The 23199-nt window shown below is 38.3% G+C and overlaps 1 protein-coding gene across 1 annotated transcript in view; it reads left to right on the forward strand.

Moving 5' to 3' along the window:
• The window catches only part of LOC131979878 (neuropilin-1a-like), a 96645-nt gene that overhangs the window by 21530 nt on the left and 51916 nt on the right, over positions 1-23199 (forward strand). Inside the window, exons 3-4 of the mRNA XM_059343946.1 lie at positions 5552-5733; positions 16935-17162. Of these exons, the coding sequence (XP_059199929.1) occupies positions 5552-5733; positions 16935-17162 (410 nt within the window). The remainder of the gene's footprint in view (positions 1-5551; positions 5734-16934; positions 17163-23199) is intronic.

The following is a 23199-nucleotide window of genomic DNA, read 5'->3' on the forward strand; positions in this document are numbered from 1 at the left end:
GAGCAAGGCATTTGCTACGGACAGCTGCATTTGGAGGGCATGAGTAGCCGGTGTGGTTAATGAGTGTTGTGCGGGGATGGAGCGGCGGCTGCAGGGCTGCAGACTGAGAGACTCTCCTTAACTAGAGTGTGAAGAGACAGACCCACTTCATTAAACGGCCTGTCTCTGTAAACACTGACTGCCTCCAGGACTGGCTGGAGTGACTGAGTGAGTGAGTGTAGCCATCTGCATGCAGACACACACACACACACACACACACACACACACACACACACACACACACACATCTCTCTCCCCCTATGGCTCTTATTTTATGAGCCTCTGTTAGACATGGCAGGGAGGGAAGAGGAGAGGAGGAGGTTTGATGCTATGAATAAAAATGCCATCACCTAAACATCACCGTCGGCTCTAAGACTTTACAAGTGAGCACTTAAGTCCATTTCTCACCGGGCATGTAAAGCTTTCAGCGAACACATGGAGAATGAGAGACAGAGAAATATAAAGTCAGAGAAAGAACAGATTTTGTTCACCTCCAGCTCAAATAGCTCGATTTAAACATCGAAAACATTGTTTATGCCCTGAGCTGTCAGAGCTGCTGATGCATCGTGTTGCAACAGACTTCTCTAAGAAGTCTGACTGTAGGTTCGACGGCGTGGAAATGTAACAATTGTTTTAGAATTTGTTGATGTTGTTTATTCATCTAATTTGATCTTCATGTTTTCGGATGATGAAGCAGTAATTATATAGTTTACTCCATATTTATAGTCAAATGAGCTCCATGTGTAAATGTTTGGATGTTTACTGCCAGCAACTTCTCCATGATTTTGTTAGATTTTATTGTATTGATCAGATTGACATCAAAGAGAAACATTTTTATGTTGCTTTCAGTTGAAATTTCAAAAGTAAAACATCTTCAGAGTCAAAGAAATGCCTTTGAATAGCACATTTAACACAGCCACAGTAGACCAACGTGCTAAAGTGCATCAAAATACCAAATAAACAAATATAAAAGTAAACTAGAAAAGTGCACAGAGTAGAGTGCTGATCTCAGGCTCCAAACCCCATTCAGAAAAAAGCATTTTTAAGGTTTTTTGCTAATCGTCTTGCAGACAGACCTGACAAAGCATGAATTCAGACTTTTTACACATCGGCATCATGATGTAGTTATTTCTGCATCATTTTGATCCGTCTATTGGAATTAAATCACAGCGAAATCAGTTTATTTGTGTATCAGCGCTGTACTGGCACTCATCCAGACGCTGCTTCTGGAAAAGTTGATGTAATTCAATGAGCTGTTTGTTGCTTTTAAATTATATTGTTAATTCAGACAGGACATCGTTTGGTTTTCAATGTATCTGGGACTTCCACAACACATACAAAGCTAAAAGGAAAATTATTTTCACATCTAGGAATAAGGTTTGTGTGGATTAAACCTTTTCAAATAAGCATTTTTGGAAGATAAAAATCCTCAAATATTTCCCAAAGACTTAACACTGTTTCCACCTGCTCAAGACCTTAGAAACCTTAAAGTTCAAGTTTAAGAGTCATCAATCTACAAATTTAATATGGAGGAATGGTCGTATTGGTCATATTTAAGTGTTTTACTGTAGGTCTGTCTGTTCTCCATGTGTCCATTGTCCAAAGAGACACCATTACAACACCATTAAATCAAGATGTCTGTGAGAGATTTGAGGCAGAGAAACAAAATTCCCACGTCCAGCTCATGAAGTGACTCTTTGAAAAGCATTGCCTAACAAGCTGTCCGTCTGCATGCTAATGCTGTTAGCCATGAGGAAAATCAGCAGTCAACAGCTGAATTCCTTCAGTCTGAGACGATCCAAACCTGATGAGGAAGTTTCTCACCATGTGAGGACTCTACAGGTGTTTTTGTCTGGTTCAGCTGTAGAAAAAAAACCTAGCGTGGTTATTTATCTGGCTTGGCCAGGAGGCCTGTTTTTTAGTGTGTTTTTCTGCAGGGAAGGCTCTCGTTAGACACACATTCCACACATTCTTACCTGAGAGCTTTTACTGTTGATCAGCAAGCCGTCATGCTGAAGGAATATTTTGATACTCTACCCAGCTTCCTTAGGAAAACTCTCTGTTCTCTTGTCAGAGAGGTCGGAGGTCAGCTTCACCACAGAAACCCCAAAGCTGGTATGGATTTTCTGTCTTGCTCAAGGACACCAGAGCAGCTGATCTGGGCCCTCAGGTCCACTTTCTGCCTGTTGTACTGCTGCTCAGCTTTAGATAGTCGCCAGTGTTTCCACAGCTGGCTGCGAGAGGAAAAAGCTTGTTATATCACATAACATGTTCTGTTTAATATGCTTTATTTGTATAACACTTATAAAAACAGTCACAAAGTGGTTTCAGACAGTATGCCATTAATAAAAGACAAATGTTCAAACAAGGAGAGTGTCAGATGTGAAAATAATGGTAAAAGAATGGCAACAAAACACTTGAAAGCAGATATATGGAGACTGGAAAACTAGTTTTAGAGGTGACGAATCTGTTCCACATAAGATGTTCCAGAGTTAATGTCTGGGTCAACGCAGACGAGATCCACTGGGGTTTCCCATCCTGACTCTCAGAGGGGAATCAGTGTCAATCAGGACTGATGGTCAGTACACATTATCTGTCTGGAATCTCTGCTGTCCTGATGATATCAAACGTCTGATATGTGTGACCTGGTATGCAACAAGTTCTGCAGTGTGAAGGGAACACAGCCGAGCAGAAGGTATCAGCTAGTAGGTATCAGTACCAGACGACAGCGATGTTCCAGAAAACAGCACGCTGCTGCAATTATCATTACAGGAAAGGTCTGTGAGCATGTGGGGGGTTCACTGTGTGAGATATGTTTTTCATCAGTCTGTGAAGTTTGCTAGCTGGAATTATTTTGTGATGAAAGTTTGAAATTTACTTTTTGTTGCACCCACTTTCCTATTTTTTTCTGCAGATAAAACACTTTTATTAATATTCAAGTGCATTTTTCAGAAATGTCCCTCAGACTGACATGTTAGAGTATCAGTACAGGCAACTGGACACAATTTACTTTGAATCTTTCCTTTATTTTTATGCAAACTATTTCATTTAAAAAATCTGAAAAGGGAACATTGCATTGTTACAAGGTTCCAGATGCTTTTTATCCAAAGCGACATACATCTTAGAGTTCTTGATTAAAATACATAGATGTATACAACAATGTATGCAACATGTGCATGAGTTGGCATTGCAAGGCTTTAAATGATCACAAACCCAAAAATGTTCAGAACCATTGATGTGGAGTAAGACAGTTTGTCATGTTTTGTAGTCTCCTGTTTGCAAAGGCCCAGTCATGTGTCTAGGTGCAGTTAGGACCAGTGGTGGAAAGTAACTAAGTACATGTACATATTTCTGTGCATAAGTACAATTTAGAGGTACTTGTGTGGCACTTGAGTATTTGCATTTTCTGCTACCGTTTACTTCTTTTCCACTACATTCTGGAAGCAAATATTGTGTTTTTTTTCTTTGCACCTATTTGATCCTAATTTAATAATAATAAAGTAGTCTGCAATATTATAGGTATAACACACAAATGCATCACTATCATAATTCAGTGATATAATCTGAAATGGGCCATTCTTTATCTTGAATATGTTTGCTTTTGGTACTTCAAGTATATTCAGATTCTAATATGTTCAGACTTTTTTTGAATGCAGGACTTTTACTTGTATTTTTAGAATTTTTAGAGTATTTTCCTCATAACAGTATTGCAAGTTTTTCTGAAGTAAAATATCTGAATACTACTTCCACCTCTGCTCTGAACACTATAGAATCAGCCAATTTGTTGTGGACTCTCTTTGCATTTCAGCATGTGAATCTACTGCAGATTAGATCAGCTGCGCAGACACTTACCATACTCATAAAAACACAAACACACCTTTAAGTTACTTGCACACTTTAAAAATGCACTTAGACTTATGTTTATAATTTGCAGAGCCTCTATACAACACAAACAAATCCAGTTTGTCTGCAGATGCCACACATGATATCCCTGTTTTGCAGAAGTCGCATAAAACAGCATGCACTTCCAGAGTACACACTTGAGATGTTGTGAAGCGGACAGTGGGTGGACAGAGGGGTGTCGGCTGGTAAAGGATGAGGCGCTGCGGCGGTGGTGGGAGGTCCACACAGACAGCAGAGACTGATGAAGTCTCTCAGTGCGCTCAGTGGGATCCTCAGAACCTCCCCTTGTTTCAAACTGCCATCTTCATATTTCTGTTCGCTGCCCCTCTCTCTCTCTGTCTCTGCATGTCGCTTTCTCACTCAACAGACAGAGTAGCTTCTGTCCACTGCACTTCCCCAAACCTGATTTATTTTTTCTTATTTCCCCACTCATAGTTGAAACAGAGCTGCTGCTTTTTATCAGTGCCAACAGCAAGAAAAAACATTGTTCACTGCACACCAGCGGATATATGAAACAAAATATGTGGTTGGATATGATTTTTATGGGAAAAAATGTGATTTTCTATGAATGTGGGCACAATCTGGGGACGCATACATTACACTCAGATGTTCCCGACTCACTGATCTATAGATTTTGTTCTTTGAGATTAAACGGAGCATTATAAACTATCTGTGACTATAAATATTGATCTTTTCACCATGCAGAGGAAGGCAGATGAGCAGATGTTGCCGCTCCTCAAACATACATTTAATAATTCACCGTACAGCTGCTGTATCTGACAATTCTCTTCACTGTGAAACGCTCAGATTTGCTGCTGCAACGTGGAAATCTTCCATCATTCACTCGAGGCAGCTGTCATGGTTTAGAGTCCCACAGCAGCATCAGCTATTAGGACTGGAAGACAAAACAATGCAAACAAAACCAATCAGCTGACTGGAGTGGTATTTGGGAAAACGCCTCAAGTCTGTCAAAATCCGGAAGCACTCAGTGTCCAAAACAATGTCTGAGAAAAACAGATATCTAGCAGAGATCTGTTGTTGTGGTTTCACAGCTTGGGTTTGTTTTTTAAGCTTAACCAGCTGTTTTAAACAAAGTGTATTGGGGTTATGCTCAAAAAACAGATATAAACAGCTATTTAAAATTAATAAAATGTTGCTAATAAGTCTTCAAAACATATCATATCGTATGATATCATAATATTTATTTTCTTGTATGTGTCAAACTCCAAAATATTTAATCCTTCATTTCCCACCATGCAAATTTATCGTGTCTTTTATTGGAGCCCCCCATGCCTCCAGTTTTCAACATCGGCTTTCTGTTAAACATTTGTAGAGGATTAACTTTGTTGTGTAAAATCAGTGGAATGCCTCTATAAACTGCAGACTTTTTTAACAGATAAATTAGGTTTAGACGCAACAATTACTCATGCATATGTTCAACAGCTGCGTGCATCCAAGCAAAGGCGCATAAAACAGAAGGAAGAAGCAGAACCCAATAATCCCCACAATAAAGAAGATAATTATGAGCTCATCCAAAGATCAGCCCATCTGGATTTAGTGCTGTTGTTTTGCCGCATCCTAACCCTGTATCTCCTCTCTGCTCCTTCAGGTACGACTATGTGGAGGTTTATAACGGCGGAGACGAGGGTTCGCCCATGTTGGGAAAGTTTTGTGGGAAGATTGCACCGTCTCCGATCATCTCCAGCGGCAGCCAGCTCCTCATCAAGTTCGTCTCAGACTACGAGACACACGGGGCGGGATTCTCTGTCCGCTACGAGGTCTTCAAGACAGGTGAGTCGTTGTTGTAGCTTGTGATGTTCCTGCTGAAATGCCCATGTTGTTACTGCATGTATCAGACAGCAGCGTCGGCTAAAAACCAGAGCTGGGGTGCACTGCAAACCTGTCATATCATCGGTGAAAAAGGTGAAAACGATGCATAACCACAGATCGTCAAATGAGTGACGCATTTTGAATTTAGTTTGCACCCATGTAATGACATTAGCTAGCTAGGTAACAACACATTGTTTTTCCATTTAACACATTAGCAGTAAAAGAGGCAGGCTGTGCAGGATCCCTGTCTGCTAGCTAGCTGCTATCATGCATGAAAAAGAAAATAAACAAGATGGTTCGATGTTATAGCCTAACATTAACTTTAGCTGCTTTCCCCTCTAGATTCATACATTGTGTACCTAACAATAATTAAGCTTGGGCTAGAAGAAGTCTAGAAGAAGCCCAAGCTTAATTATTTTTAGGTACACAATTCTCACACACTACAATTGCATTTACAGACAGATGCTAATAATAAAATATTGTTTTTTTCCCATGTAATATTAACTAGCTGCTAGCTATCTAATGTTAGCTACTTCCCCTCATAGTTCCAGCTGCAACACTCTTTTCGAAATTATACATTTCTACATCATTTCTTTTTTATTATTATTTTTATTATTATATTATTTATTATATTTCTATTCCCATGACCTCTTTGATTGCTGACCACCTTTGGGGGGAAAAACATGGAAATCTTTTTTTGTAACATGATATCTTGTTACACTTCAGCTGAACAGCTTGCTGTTGTCAAGTGCGCCTGCTGCCTGACGTAGCTGTTTTGGGTGCTCACGTGCGACCTGGAAGTGTTAACCACTTGTGCACCAAAGCCAAAGTAATGGCTTTTTAATAATTAATTGTTACTCAAATCTGTCCAAAAACACTGTTTTATCGAAGCATCAACATAAGAAACCGTAGTTTTAGGATGTGATCTTAAAAGATAATAATAATAATATTTTTTTTAAAAAGCCTAGGGACGCCACTGAGCTGGAGCTGCAGTTACTCAGCTGAATGTGATGAATTGCCTCATGGAAAGCAGCCCATTTAAATCTCATTGTAGTTTATCCAGGTTTCCACAGGTTTGTTCTGCAGCGTTTGGATCAATGGCATTCATCACCTCACGGCTTGCTATTATAAATTAATCAGCAGTAAATAATTTTTTGCCATTTTACATATTTCAGGAGGCTGGCGGGCTGCTCAAGGGTGGCAGGAGGTGAAACCAAATCAGACTAATGTTCGAATCATTCCTGTCCTCTGTGACTTTGTGACCCCAAAATCTTTGTTTTTCTTACCTGTAGTGCTATTTATACATCTAGATGTGTTGGTGTGAGTTGCCGAGTGTTGGTAATAGAACCATTTGGAACTTATGCTGCACAAAGCGCCAAAAAGTGACGTTTGAAAACCTCAACAGCAATGTCTTTTTCAAGAAATCATGATCTGGTTCAGGAGGAAAAGCCACAGACCTGTTGTGAGCAGTTTCATGGAGGAACTTATTGCTTTCTATGGGACTACATGCACAACCCAGTTGCCAGAAAAGAATGTTAACATTGTAAGTTTCTGCAGAACCAAAGATGACGTTAAAATTTTTTAACCACAAATATGTTGACTGTGAATGTTTCTGATTTGCTGCAAACTGTTCTCATGTGATACAGGACGACTGCTGCTTTAAACATGCTGCAAAACACTTTGATTAACGTTAAGCACCTGGTTAAGGTTCATTAAAAATAACAGGGTTAGGATTAAAAATCACTAAAGGAATCCTAAAGAAAAATGCTTCCTTCTGTGCGGTGATGTGGTTGAGAAGGTCAGTAGAAAAAAAAAATGAAAATGCTCACAATGAGGTCTGTGGATTATCATGAAAAGAGACATTGCTGTGAATGCTGAAAATGTTTTTTGGGGGGATTTGGGCACCACAAGTTGAGTGCCATTTAGTTTATTTAGTCAAGAAAAGGCAGATATCTTTACAGCCGATATCTCCAGCACTTTGTAATAGATAGCACTACAGGTAAGAGAAGAAATATGCATGATTGATTTAGGGATGAACTTTCCCTTTAAAGGGATATCTGATGTCATACAATCAGGTTTTTATTTGCTTTGAGTTTTGGCATTACACAAGTTAACTGATCATGAAAAAGATGTGTGACGGGGTGGGAAACATGAGAGGTCAGACGATCATACAGGATGTAAACAAACCCTGCAGATTAGCCAAACTTCCCTGGAAGACAGAAGGAAGCAAACTGTGAAACTATTCCCAAAGCTGTGGGAATCTTTTCAGTCGGGGTGAAAACAGCCACCGCCAATAAATAAATACATTTATGATGTTACAGTGTGTGGACCAAGTAAAACAATTATATGTAAAAACATGAAACATGAATTTGGCACACAACTAAAGACTCTGTTTCTCATCTTAAAATAACATATCAGAGATTACATTAATGTCCGAGGTTGTCCAAACAGCCTGAGCTGACCCTCTGGTACACTGACCTCCACGCCTGCAAGTTACATAAACTCAAAGACCCAGAATTCCACTGGAGGAGCAGTGATTCCCAGCTGGGGCAGGATGCACGCAGGATAGACCTACATAAACACCGCCTGTCAGGGAAGGAACCTTGCTCCCGTGTCCTACATTTGTATTTGCTCTTCCCTCTCGGGTCCACTTGAGTTGCTGCCAAACGCAGAGTCTCCTGTGGCCACTTCAGTTTCCACCAATAGGGAGTGGAGATAAATCAGATAAAAAGGGAACACGCGATTACGTGACATTCCTTTTTTTTTTTCTCTTTTTTTTTGTTTGCACCCCTGAGAGCAATAACCATTCACAGAATCACAGGATCCACGAATAAGAATCCCCAGGTGGACTTATGTTGAAAGTATTGTAAGATGAAAAATGGATAGGCAAGTGCCTTTTCTGTATTTAAATGAGGAATCAGGGAGTGATACGAGTTAGGTTAGGGGGCCCAATTCACACTTGAGCTTCTCCAGGCTCTGCACCGCCGTCTGTTCTCTCTAAACCACAAAAAAGTAGAGCGCTACTTCTAATGCACCTTTCAAATCGGCCTGTATCGACTTTAATTTCAGGGTGCAAAGTGGAGCTGTGACTGATGAATGACAGGATGTTATTAGAAAGTCAGTGTAATAAATCTTTAAAAGTAGGTCGCCAGAGTATCAGCGCTGGACCTGAACATTTTCCTGAAGGGATTTTTTAAAGATATAGCTTCAACATCGATGTGTGATGATTTATATTTGAGCTTTGATCGCTGATAAGATCATATTGGGAATTATAGTCTGGGTCACCATGCCTTTTAGTTTCAGAAAAAGTCTAAATTTATCTCAGTTTTTTTCTGAAACAGACACTGATGGTGGAGTCTGAATCATTAATTTAGATCTATAAAAGGAATTTAAAGGGTCAGTACTTCCAGTTCCTCTCAAGCTATCAAGCCGAGCCTTTCTCTAAAAACCTGGACAAATAAAATCCCACTTAGCAGCAACTAGTTAAAGTTCTTGAGCTTTAAGTTGTAATGTGGAGACAACGTAGACGCCGCTAAGAACATGTGCTTTATTTTATTCCTCCGGGCAAAGAAACAACACAATTGATTGCTGTTTCGAGTGTTTGCACGACAACAAAGAACAAAGAAAAAGGGATCAAGTGAGCCATAAAATGTGATCGCGAACACATTTTTCTGATTTTACCAGCACAACATGAAAGCAGCACGAATGTCCTCATCTCGTAATGTCGACGCAAGCAAGTGAATAATAAGTTGATTGATGTCCTAATTTGGATCCACTCCAAAGTAGAATGTGTTCTTTCACCAAGTTTCATGACAATCAGGCCAGTCGTTTTTCTGCTGACAGACTGACAATGAAACCAAGCCAAAGTATAAAGAATTGATAGAACCAAGTGACAAATTATATTCTTCTAATTTGTGTGTATCAGCCCTTTAAGCAACTAGCTTTGTTAAGTCTTGGGAAGCACTTGAGAAAACATTCACTGTTTTAGTGTAGTGTGGATTTATAGATTTAAATATGTCCAACTTTTGTTGTTATTTTGTTTTTAAATCACTTACTTGATCAGTAACTTTGAACCTTAGCTTTTACTGGACAAACTCCATCTGCTGATGAGTATCATGCCATCTGATCAAAAGCAGCAACAGCTACAACTTGGACCATGTGTTGAGGCTGTTTGACCATCTGAAAGCTAAAATGTATTTCACTTAAGAAATTCTAACCACTCTGACTTTCTTGTATGGAAACAGTTAGTGAATGAACAAAATGAGCATGTTTTATTCTGTAACATACGGAGGTATGAAGCCAGGTCTGTGTGTGTGTGTGTGTGTGTGTGTGTGTGTGTGTGTGTGTGTGTGTACTCCAATCATAGTGGGGACCAGAATTAGTTCTTAACTAACTTTGTGAGGACATTTTTGTGAAGTGAGGACATTTCAGGTGGACCTCACTTCTTCAAAGGCCCTAAAATTGTTTGAAGTTTAGGACTCAGTTTCAGTTTCAGTTTCAGGTTTAGGGTCAGGGGCTACAAATTCATTACATTAAAAAGATAGAAATACAAGGATGCGTGTTTGTGTCTTCTCGTGCTTCCTACACAGTGAGGACCATGGCTGTAAAATGAGGAGATATTTTCTTTAAAGGCCTTTTTGAGGGTTAAGACTTGATTTTAAGGTTCAGGTTATAATCAGGTTTAGGTTAGGTGGTTATGGTTGGGGTTAGGCATTCAGTTGTGATGGTTAAGGTTAGGGGTCAAGGGAATGCATTTGATGAATTCAGAGTCCTCATGAAGATAGAAGGATGTGTGTGTGTGTGTGTGTGTGTGTATGTGTGTGTGTGTGTGTGCGTGTGTGTGTGTGTGTGTGTGTGTTCTTGTACTTCCTACATAGTGAGGACCACAACACGTTTTTAACCAACAGAGTGAGGACATTTTTGCAAAGTGAGGACATTTTGGCTGGTCCTCACTTCTTTAAAGGCTTTTTAAAGATTTCAGACTTTGTTTTAAGGGTTAAAGGTTACGTGATAATGATAATTAACTGAAACTGTATTGTGGGGTTACAAAACTAACTAAAATTATAGTGAAAATGTCCTTCGTTTGCATCTTTGTCAACTTTTTTCATACATAATGAAGATGGATAAGGCAAAGGAAATAAAGGCAAAATTTACTGTGACCTCTTTTAATCTCCCACCCAACAAATACCCCATTACAAAAAACTAAAACTAATAAAAACTCAACTTAAACTAAGCATTTAAAAAATATATATTAAAGTAAAACTAGCAAACTCACTCTAAAAACTCATTAAAACCAACTGAATTTGAAAACAAAAATTCACAACGAAATTAAATCTAAAACTAATGAAAAATCCCAAACTATTATAAGGGAATTCACTGTTCCAATGAGGGCCCTCACAAAGATAGTACAAGAGTACAAGAGTGTGTGTGCATGTGTGTGCGTGTGTGTGCGTGTGTGTGTGTGTGTGTGTGTGTGTGTGTGTGTGTGCATGCTGCTGCTGTCCCTCCCTGTGTTTGTCACAGAAGCAGAGTGACTGTTTTCCTGTTGTTGTTGAGCGTGTCCGGCTGCCGTCTCCTCTCTATCAGCTTCTGTTCAGCCGCAGGACAGCGAGCTGGGAGTTTTCTGTGTGAATGTGATCGACCCTTTTAGTGTGTTTACTCAGATTGTCTTTTCTTTGTTTGTCTTATGTTGCTACGTGCTTATATCTGTCTGTTTTTGCAGTTCAGTGTGTGTATCAGGCTTCCTCTGAGTGTGTGTGTGTGTGTGTGTGCAGCAGACAGGTGCACGGGACCCCAGGCTCATTTAGCTAATGGGCTGTTTGTCCTTGGAGGCAACAGGGGTGACCTGCAGATGAGATGGATGCTCTGGCACAGAAGAGGGGCTTCGAAACTAGGACATCGTGTGTGTGGGGGGGAGAGAGTGTGTGTGTGCGTGTGTGTTGGCCTCAATATGGGTCCTCTACCCTCTAACAAGTTAAAAACAGCACTTGTAGTCATTCAGGTAATCCCCCTGCCATGTTGCTGCCTTCCTTCTCGCCACATTTAAAATCCATTACAGTCAGAGCAGCATATTGAAGCTCGCTGCTAAATGGAGCTGCTGCACTGGTTACAAACAGGCTTTTTACTCTATTGAGACCGCCCTCTTTGTCTCTCTGCCTCTTTCTGTCCTCTGATCTCACAATCATTTTATTGCAACTGTATTCTTTGATTCAATTCAGATATTAGACATTCATGTATGTCATTTTGTTAACTCTGCACATATCGCAACACAATCAAACAGTAAATACACAGTAACAGTATTTATTTATTATTTATTATTATATCAATTATGATGGTAAAAAAAAATCTGCAGTTGTACAGGATTGCGAAGGAGATATAATAAAAAAAAATGAAAATTAATAAGTGAATACTGCTATTAATTTAAATCATTTTTCTTTTTCAAAGTGTGTTTAATTTGGTGTTCACCAGAATTATATTTTTCAGCATTCAAACAATTCAGAAGGGGAGATAGTTTGCAAAAAAAATGCAAATATACATGTTTTATAAACAGTTTGCAATCATTTAAAACATATTTTTGCTGGTTTAATAATAAATAAATAAATGTAAAAAGAAATTACAAATGAATAAATAAATTATTATTATTATTATTATTAATAATAATAATAATAATAATAATAATAACAATAATAATAATAATAATAAAACTAAATAAAATAAATGTAGAGCATAAATAAATACAATTATTAAATGAATTGAAAAAACACAACAATAATAATCATAGTAATAAGAAGAAGAAGGAGAATGATGATAATAATTACAATAGCAGTAGTAATCATAACAATAATAAGAATAGGTATAGTATTTGATATAGTATAGTATAGTATAGTATAGTATATATTGGTGCAGTTTATGAATTTCACTAAAGAATTTAAGAATGATAACTTTCCAGGAATTGCATAAATGTGTCCAATATTATTAATGTATTTTATTTCTCTCTGGCCACAATCTTTCCCAACCATAACCAGGTTTTTATAGTTACTTAACTGAACTTAATGGAATCCGTACAGATCTGTTACAGATCAGAAAATGCTTCATATGAGTTGTTTGTTTAAAGTCTGCTTGTTCTGATACTGTACGTCTCTTCATACCTCTGTGTCTCTGTCTTCTGTCTATCCTCCTCCATGTCTGTCATTAAGTTGAAAAAACCCCAAAACGCCGCCACATAAAGCCGTAACCCTCGCTCTGTTAGGCCTTAAAGATAGCGCTTGGCAGCAGCGGGTAGATCTCTGGACTAATGAGCGTCGGGCCGTAAAGCTCCTGCACATCCGCCTCTCATAACCATAACCATAACTCCACCCTCTGCTGACCGCAGAGCACATATCATTTATAAATGATAGCCAAGTGAGCCCTCTTCAGCCTCCTGGAACTATATTTGCACCAACTCTCCCGTTTTATTGCAGGTTTCAAACCAAAAACACATGTCTGAGCGGTTTCGTTGGCGGGGGGGAGGGATGTTTTTTCTCCTTTGAGCCGCAGCTGATTGAAGGCTCGTTGATAAAAAAGATAAAAGAAAGACGGACAGAGAATGAGAGATGAGAGCAATGTACCATGTTGTTTGAGGAAAGTACACACTCCTGTTAGTGTTACACAATAACAGTTATGCTCGAGAACACAATAGATGCAACATCTTTGAACAAACACTTTCAAATGTGCAAAAACATTGTAACATATTGCACATCTGGCTCACTTTTTCAGACATTTCTCAACCAATGAAGTAATGTTTAGTCTTCATTCTCAGCTTTTTTTTGCAGAAAAAAAGAACATTTGTGCACAGTTCAGCCAAACAAAATATTGATTTTTAAGGATTTCACAACATTTTTCAAGCTTTTTTATGAGTTTATGCACTTGTTTGAATGAAGCAAAGCCTGGTTGAATGTATGTGAATGCTTTCTAGTTGTTGATGCAGCGGTTTGTCAGGAATTTATTCCCCTTCTTAGATGTTTACATGCTTGTCTTCAGATCAAAAGGTGCTCCGTTGCTCTCATCCTCGATGCTCTGAAAAGAATCAGCTCAAAAAAATGACTCACAGTGGCCCCGTGAGGTTCAGCAAGACACAATATGTTGTTATTTTACATGAACTTTCAAGGATGTTTCTGCCCTGCAATCACATTAATTTCTGACCTTGATAGACAGCAGCAGAGATTTCTCATGAGGCACAGATTTACTCAACCCATCTGCACATTTGACACACACACAAATGCTGGAAAGTGTGCCAGCTGAGCGGGATCGAAGCCTGCCTCTTCTCTTCCACATCATTCATCATGTCGCCCTTTTAATGACACCACCTGTGTCAACAGCATGGGGTCCAGCACCGTGCGTCTCTATGTAGATTCATGTTTAGAGGCACGCTCGGATAACATGCAGGTCACATCTGGCCTGGCAACACAAGAACCTCCAACACACACACACACACACACACACACATCTCGTCCCTCAGAGGGATGCTTGACCCTGGTCCACGCCTCGTGTCGTCTTTCACCCACAGAGATCAGTCACCGTCTCGTAACCTCGCTCGTGTCACATTTTGCGACAAGAGAGGTGTGAACTGCCAGCCGCCGGTTGACTGATGCGAGCCGACGCACAGATTTTTCATGAGCGCTATCAACAGTGTGGATGTGACTGTGGAGAAAACAGCTTGTGTACAAAATAAAAAAAAACAACCCACAATGACATAACAGCTGCTGTGTTCAACCCGCTGCTCTGTTTGTACTTTTATCAGGAGACTTTTATCTCACAGTGGAGTTTTTTGTTGAGTTTGTGCTGAAAAGGCTTTATTTCGTCATCTTAAAATCTAGAGGAGCATGTGATGTTTATGAGGAATTGAGGGTTTTTAGCTTCTACAGTTTGTGAAACTGTCCTTGTGTTGGATTTAACAGCAGTTTTAGTGTAATAAAGCGTTGGTCTCTGTTGCATAATGCTCTCTGTGCCTGTACAACATCATTATCAAAGTCCCACAGGGCCAGCGTGGTCTCAACGGTGCTCTCTTATCGTCACAGACTACATGGCAACCCTGCAAACATGCAACTGCTCTCCAGTGGTGCAGATTCATGCATGGGAATAGATAGAAATGACCGATATATGCACTTGTGTTTCATTCAACATGCATTGAGAGTAAACAGAGCAAAGCAAATTTGTAGCTTCTGCAGGAAGAATTTAGCAGGTAAAACTGACAGAAATGCAACATTAAATTAATGAGGATGATTAAATTATACATGAAAATGTGCTGCTTTATATACCTTCAGAATTAGAGGCTTTACTCATTCATTGTAGGATTTCGCAGGAATTTACTATGCATCGTTTGTGATTTAGCGCAACATCACACCACTACACAACAATGGTGGGATGAATATAAAAAAGGCAGATATGTAAACATAACACAGCTGACGATAACTTCACCAGAAGGTGTTGCATGCAAAATGCATGAATGAAAGTGTGAGAAGAGGAAACATCCTTGTCAGAGGGTGCAAAATAACAGCAGGCGATGTTTGTGGGGATTCTTTTGTGTGAAAGTAAGCAAGTGAAACTTTGTTTTAATAGCAATTTTCAAAAGCTCGGTTACACTGAGATGCATTGTTACAAATGATGGATTATAGGTAGATACAAAGCTAAATATCTGTATTAATCAAAGAGCAGCTAGAATAAATTTGAGCAGGAGAGCATCATTAAATTTCCTTGGCGAAAAAAAGCGAAGAAAGACAAAGTAACACGCGGTGAATCCACAAAGCATTAAACAGAACTGATATTTGACTTCACTCTGAATACAAATTATGAGGCTGTGGTTGACTGATTATGCCTGTGTGTGTGTGTTTCTAATGAGGGTCGTATTTATGTGTCTGTGAGTGTATCTCTGTGTTGCTGTTGTTTGTTGACCATGATTGGTTGTCTGTAAACAGCCTCTCAGTGTCTGCGACCGTCAACAGTCACAACACAGACACAGACGGCTCCGACAGGGAGGGGAGCGGTCACTTTAATTGGACGGAGACGACACAGAGTTTGGTCAATAAAACAAAAGTTTATGTTTGAAGAAAATTTTTACTGGTCATTAAATCTGTTACTGGGTCTTACAGACTGAATTGGGACTTTTTTACAGATTCAAAATTAGGCTTTTTTTGTACTTTTTAAATGATTAAACATCTTTAAATAACAAACCAGCATTATCATTGTTTAAGACATCCAACAATAATTTGATGCAGCATCAAAGAAATATTTAAAATAATACAAAATATAAGAAATAAACAAAAGTAAAGTCAATAAATTAACTTAAACGAGCTAAGTAAGTCAGAGAGACTTAAAATCACTTTTGTTTTTCATTTTTTATAAGGATTAAAAATAGATTTTTCATGTCATTTTTAAGTGCTACAGAACTTGGGGAAACTTTTACAAATCTACATTTTTGTATATACAATTTGCAAATAATTAAATAATAATAAATGATAAAATAATCTCCAAAGTATTATTACGCAGCATTATATCAGCATCCTTGTTTTGCATACAAACACCAAACTTAACAACATGTAATAAAAAAAACAGATAAGATCATTATAAATTAGGTATTTTTTTGAGGCAAGTAAGTCACTTAATCGGCATCTATTGAAGCTTTGTTCATGTGTTTCGTCTAAAAACTGATGAAACAATATTGGTGAAAAATAAAAGAAAGAAACTCCAGGCTCAGCAATAAAATCTTTCCACCTATAGTTTTGGAAAAAAATCTAGTTTAAGACTCACAGGGACTCAGTGAAAGTGAATCTTTATTCCAGTGAAGTCTCAGCTGTATCAGTGTTTTGAGGGCCAAAGTTTTAGACACTTGGAAAGGTCAGAAACTGAAGGTTTCTAGGTTTTAATGTGCATTCCTAAATGTTTCTTTCTGCAGAGGGAATGACAGAAAAGGTCAAAAATATAAAATACAGACTAATAAGTATCAATCCAAAGATGCACGTGTCTCAGCATTTGGTACCAGTAACGGCTCATTTTGCAAAAAAAATACTGAAAGTCAAAGTGGAAGTGATGTGTGAACATTGACCCCTGAGAGTTCACACCTCTGTCACTCTGTCCAAACACGTCTTGACATTTTAAAAACTCATCGGTGTCCTCTATCCTCGCAGGTCCAGAATGTTCCAGAAACTTTACGGCTCCCAGAGGCGTCATCAAGACGCCTGGCTTCCCAGAGAAGTACCCCAACAACCTGGACTGCACCTTCATGATCTTCGCCCCCAAGATGTCTGAGATTGTGGTGGAGTTCGACAGCTTCGACATGGAGCCCGACACTACTCCGCCGCCGGGCGCCCTCTGCAGATACGACTGGCTGGAGATCTGGGACGGCTTCCCTGCAGGTGAGGGGATGGGTTGGCTGGGATTAGTCAGAAAGATGGTCTGATTCCAAGGGGTAAAAGAAGAGCTCAAGCTGCTTTTCAAGCCTTAAAGGAACAACTTGCATCAAAAAAGGTGATAAAATATGATGCTGCCACTTGAAATTGTTCATATTTTCACTGGTTTAATGTACTTAAACATCCACATGTAAGCTGGTGATTGTAGAAAACCCCTGAAAATCATGTTGGCAACTAAACTAATTTGATAAGCTTTTTATGAGCTATCACACACTTTTTTCAGTCCAAGACATTCTAATGTTGGTTGAAGTCTGAGGGGTAAAACAGGAGCTCAAGCTAATTTTTAAGCCTTAAAGGAACAACTTTCATCATAATATGGTACTTGAAATCGTTCATTTTTTACTGGTTTAATGTACTTAAACATCCACATGCAAGAATGGAATGAAAATCATATATGTTGGCAACTTAATTTTAATTTCATAAGCTTTTTATGAACCATTCAGCCCGAGACACTGTCTAAAACATATATTCTAATGTTGGTTGAAATCTGAGGTGTAAAATAGTAGCTTAAAGGAACAATCTGCAGCAAAAGAAGGTAAAAAAAAATGTAATGCTGCCACTTTAGATTGTTCATTTTCACTGCTTTAATGTACTTAAACTTCCACATGCAAGATGATAGAAGACACCACTACATTGAAAAAAATATATTTATTGTCAGCTAAACTTTAATTTTATAGGCTTCAAGCTCTTTTTTCAGCTTGAGACACTGTCTAAGAAATGCATTCTGATGGCTGAGGCAAAGCTATACAAAACCAGGTCAAAACAAGCTATAAAAAAGTGCATATGTGGTGTTTTTTTCCTGCTTTATTGAATTTCTGAAGCATTTTACGAAGTTCTTTTTCATAGCTTGAGCCTCAGTCTCGGAAATACGTTCTTACAGCTGAAAAAAAAAGCTATAAGAATGAATGCCAAGATAGAGCAGTGAGATCAAATGAAAAATGTCAGACAGAAAAAAGATGAAGGTGAGGGAATTGAAGGAGAAACAACGGGGACCGCTCCTCCACAGGTGCAGGGTGAGAGCAGGGGAAATGGGATACGGCTGCAGGAGGATAAATATGCAGAGCTGTGAAGCAGCAGAGAGACGAGAGGGATGAGAAGCGCTCGAGACGGCTTCCCCCTGCAGATGTTGACAGAAAACAGACAGAGACATGTGGAGGTGAAGGGGAGGAGGAGGAGAACAAAGGATGGATGGCTTCCCTGCAGGTGGGACGAGCTCGGATTGAGCGATGGAGGCGAAGGAGAAAGCAGAGGCGAAAAAATAGATTGAATAAGACGAGAGGAAGAAGTATGCAGGAGGGGGGGGAGCAGGAAAGGTGTTTTTTTATTAGTTTTTGGGGGGAGATGCATATATCAGGAATAACAGAATATAATTGCACTTTTAAATACATTTTTAAGCATTTCTCTTAAAAATAAAGGATTTACAGTTTGTGATAGAAAAATGCAATAATTAATTTTTTTAAAGATTTTCAAAATAAAACTCTGAAGATAAAGTCAGCTCTATTCTGTTGTTGAAATGGTAGATTTTAAATAGTTTTCACTGAACTTGGTTTACCTTGACACCATAGACTGTAGAAAATATGGACTTAGTCTCTGTGACCTCCCACTCTAAAGGTTTTTAAAGAGCCATTGTGAAGCTTGGTGTTGTTGTTGTTGTTGTTGTTGTGGCTCCGGCAGTCACCATCTTGGCAGACTCCTAACTCCTGGTCAATCTGGTTAAGTGGTTAAAGAGGTGAAGCTGAAGTGGCAGAATGAAGTTTGGTTGCTTTAAACATGCTACCTGTGACTCAAAGAGACCACATCCTTATTTATGCATAACTTAAGGCCTTGATGTCCTATAAAAAGGTTAGTTTTATGAAGTTGTTATGGAGAGGAAAATTAGCTCTGGGGACAAAAACAGTATTTTGCAACAGGCTGTAAACAAGTTTATTTCTGCTGTAAAGTTGGGCATTTTAACATGCGGGTCTACGTATGGGGATCAACTCCATTTATGAGCCAGCCTCAAGTGGCCAGTTGAGGAACTGCTTCCACCTCATTTTTCAGCCCCAGATGTTGCAGCTGGCTAGACACATATAACAAAATGAAGCCTGTAAAACATTTGCCAGTATTATGACCAGTCATATCTTACCAAAACCTAAAAGTCACTTCAAAAGCTCTTAAACTTGAAGCCCAAACTAAAGCATACCAAATATTAAAGACAATTTCACACTGTACAGGTGATCCACACAATCTCCCCAAAACATGAACCATTTGTAACTGTTTTCACAGTGTTTTCACATGTGACAAGCACTCATTGTGACTCACCATTCTTCCATTAATAATTAGTTCAAAATGTGTTTTTCCTTGAGATGAATGAGCATTAAAACACCACAAATAAGAATATGCAGACAGAACAGCCCAATTATTATTGTTTTAGCTGATTACACATTAAAGGAGTAGATTTTTATTTTTAATACATTAATTTGCTCCTGCTAAGAGTTAGAGACGATCACTACCACTGGCATGTGTTTATGGTGAATGTGAGACTAAAGACAGCAGCCAGTTAGCTTAGCTTAGCATAAAGACTGAGACACATGGCAACTGGCTAACCAGTTCAGCAGTTAAAAATCTACCTTTTACAACACCTTTAAAGCTCACTATAGGGAGAGAATAAACACATTAGCTAAAATGGAAAACTATACCTTTAATATACAGAAATGTTAGTAATATAGTTCTGCTTACAACCTCAATTCCCCAATATTAATACAATAAATATCATATATAGATAATTTGCTGATTCATTGTAACATATTTTCATTTAAAAACTGTGTAAATGCAGTATATATTATGTTAAAACTACAGAACTTTTGTTCCTGTCAATATATCCTCTGAAATTGATGTTTTAATTGAGCGTTCCAGCTCTTTTGGCATCAGGTTTATGCAGTAGATGGTAATCATGAATGCCTCAGCTGTTACTCGGTCGTGTTAATTTCAGTGTTTTACTTGAAACTCATCCTCCCGTGCACACATGCAGGCTGGATGTACTGAGAGAGACTCCTTCACAGCGCGCTCATTGTTCCCTCACCAGCCACATTTTGGAAAATCGTCTCTCTGCACACGAATGACGACGGCACATCCTGCTCTCCCCGCTGTTCACACTCCTCCCCTCGTTTGGACGCCGTTTCTCAGCTTCCATTGTTGTCTAATTAGCCGTACAGTGTGCAGATAATGGTGAGAGCTACATACCTTGGACAGGCCTGAGCAGGCTGCCAGGATGCCCACAATACTCGCTGCTGTGCCCAAAGCGTTGGCTGATTATTGCCAGGGAGGAGACTGGCATGGGAACATGAGGGACACAAAGGCTGGCACAGGTATACAGACAGTGACATACACTTTAAAGCTGCGCCAGCATACATAACATGCCAGGGCTTTTCCTGTCAAATGATCTGTGTGTGTGTGTGTGTGTGTGTGTGTGTGTGTGTCTGTGTGCATTCAGGTGTGTCTGTTTGCATGAATGCATGCATGTGTGTGTGTGTGCGTGTATGTGTGTGTAGAGATGCTATAAAGCCTGTGTTTGCTGAGTGAACACGTGTGTCACTGCAGATAACAAAGCATCTCTGCAGCAGGGTGAAGACCATGATGTAGTTTTTCATCTCATCAAACGCATTCGCAATGTTGAGACGAACACCAAACATTCCCATCATGCACTGCAACGTGTTCCACTTCTTTGAAAGCTGAAAATCTGCTCTACAAAAGGATTTTTTACATTTTTTTCTTCTTTTTTTTTCTAACAAACATTTAGCTCATTATTTTTGGATTTATTCTTTTAAAAAATGACTAATCAGTTTTATGATTTAAAAAAAAAATCACAGATTGGAACATTATAAACCATAGAAAATATCAAGAAATGGAGAGTTTTGACATTGGAAATTATTATTATTATTATTATTATTATTATTATTATTATTATTATACAGTTTAATGATGAACAAAAGTGACTGCTGACAACCTCTGTTGACAGGCTATTATTATTTTATTGTTATTAATTTATTTTATAATAATAATAACAATAATGCATCAGACTCGTATAACGCCTTTCTTAATACTCAAAGAAGCTTTACATGTTGTAATATATAAAATAAAGCAGTCTTTAATAATAACATAAAAGATTGCTTTAAAAATAATAATAATAAACTGAGGGCTTAATATATTTTTTCCATGAGACTGATTTAGTTTAATTAGCTACCTTCTTTCTTTGCCCCGAGGCATCTCATGTAAAATAGATCATATTCTTCAATTTCATTAATAATTTTTATTATTATTTTAATGCTTTATTAAGCTGTTGCACCTACATTATTTCTGGTGCCTCAGTTTGAAAAATACGACATATTTTGAAGCCTCCATGTAAAGCACTATAATGTCTGTGCTGTTAAACAAAAAATTGGCTCACTAATGTTTTTTTCTGACACATTGTCATATTTCAAGCTTTGCTAGTACGAGATGTGGTATAATGGTCTATAAAAGACAAATAAGTGAACCTAGTTATAGCATTTTTTTTGGTCAAAAATCTGTTGAGAAGAACCTTCGAGAGAGATAAAAAAAAAAAAAAAAGTTAAATCTCTGTCATATAGATTGCTTTCAAATGGCAGAAAAAACAGAATTGAATCTTGATCTGCTTGTGTTTATTTCAGATATCACCATTTCCTGAATAAATGTAAATTCAGCCATACTGCTTGAAGGGTTTTTCCATTTTATGGCTGATTGCATCGATAGCCCACAGCGCAACCATTTCACACCACCTCCGATAAGGCTGAAATAATTCAAAATGTAATCCGTCACAGATTGTCGACTACCTGCTTTAAACTGTAACTGATAAACATAATCCACCCGATTACTACAAACTCTGCATTCCAATGCCATTTCCCTGTGTTATATTTATAGTTATTTGGCCTCAAACTGTTAGAAAAAGTATATTTTTTGTAACATATAGACTTCACTGTGGACTGAATGTTCCCTCCTTGAGTCCTCAAGAGGCTGCAGATACAGTATCTCTATGAAACAGGAGGCACCACAAGCCTGGCATTGTTTCTCGCAGATAAGAACAGGATGAAATGGCCAGAAAACTGTGGGCAGGCAGTAACGTCAGCACTCACAGTGTTTAAGACATGAGACAGTCTGTCGCTGTGTGCTGCATATAAGAAAATTATGTTGTTGCAGTAGATGTTAGCCCCAGTTGGTGCATCTCATGTTTTATTGTTACATTTTAGTGCAGTACTGCAGCTCAGCATCTGTTCCTGGAGGTAAATCCACAGCAGTCTTAAATAAATCGACTTGATTATGAAAATAAAATCCTTGAAAGACTCTTCTGTCCATGTCGGTCTAAAGATTATCTTATCTAACTCTGCTGCACAATATACTGTTATTATTGGCTATATTGATCTACATTCTTATTATTTTTCATTATTTATCAGGCAGATTAAGGGGACACACGACATGTGAATAGGGTCTTTTTTTTAACTTACTGATATTTACATGAAGACAATGTTTTCTTGCATTACAAGTTTTTGGAAATTGTATTTTTGCATTGTAAATTAGGCGTGGAGTCATTAAATATGCATTAATGTGCAGATATTTTCAGGACATAAATCGGAACTTTGGATGAAACCAATTTTAAAGTTACAATTTTATTTTGTTGATATATTAGATTCAAAGTTTATTACTGAAGGAAATTAGAATATCTTATTTTTTACTGTCAAAAGCCATTAAAAAATGAATTTTGGCCCAAGTTTTTAGGAACAAAATGTTCTTTAAATGAGGGTAAGAATGATATATAGACAAGCCCCTCTGTATAAACCTTCAGAAAATATTTAGGAATAAAGAGTGTGAGTGTAGATGAAGTTGAGATTTATGGCTAGAGCATAAGAAAAAAAATAATTTTGAGAAAACTACCTTTAAAGATTTCATAAATTCTTAATGGAAATGACTATTTGAAGACAATATATTGAAT

Source organism: Centropristis striata, chromosome 11 (assembly GCF_030273125.1).
Source record: "Centropristis striata isolate RG_2023a ecotype Rhode Island chromosome 11, C.striata_1.0, whole genome shotgun sequence".
Taxonomy (NCBI): domain Eukaryota; kingdom Metazoa; phylum Chordata; class Actinopteri; order Perciformes; family Serranidae; genus Centropristis; species Centropristis striata.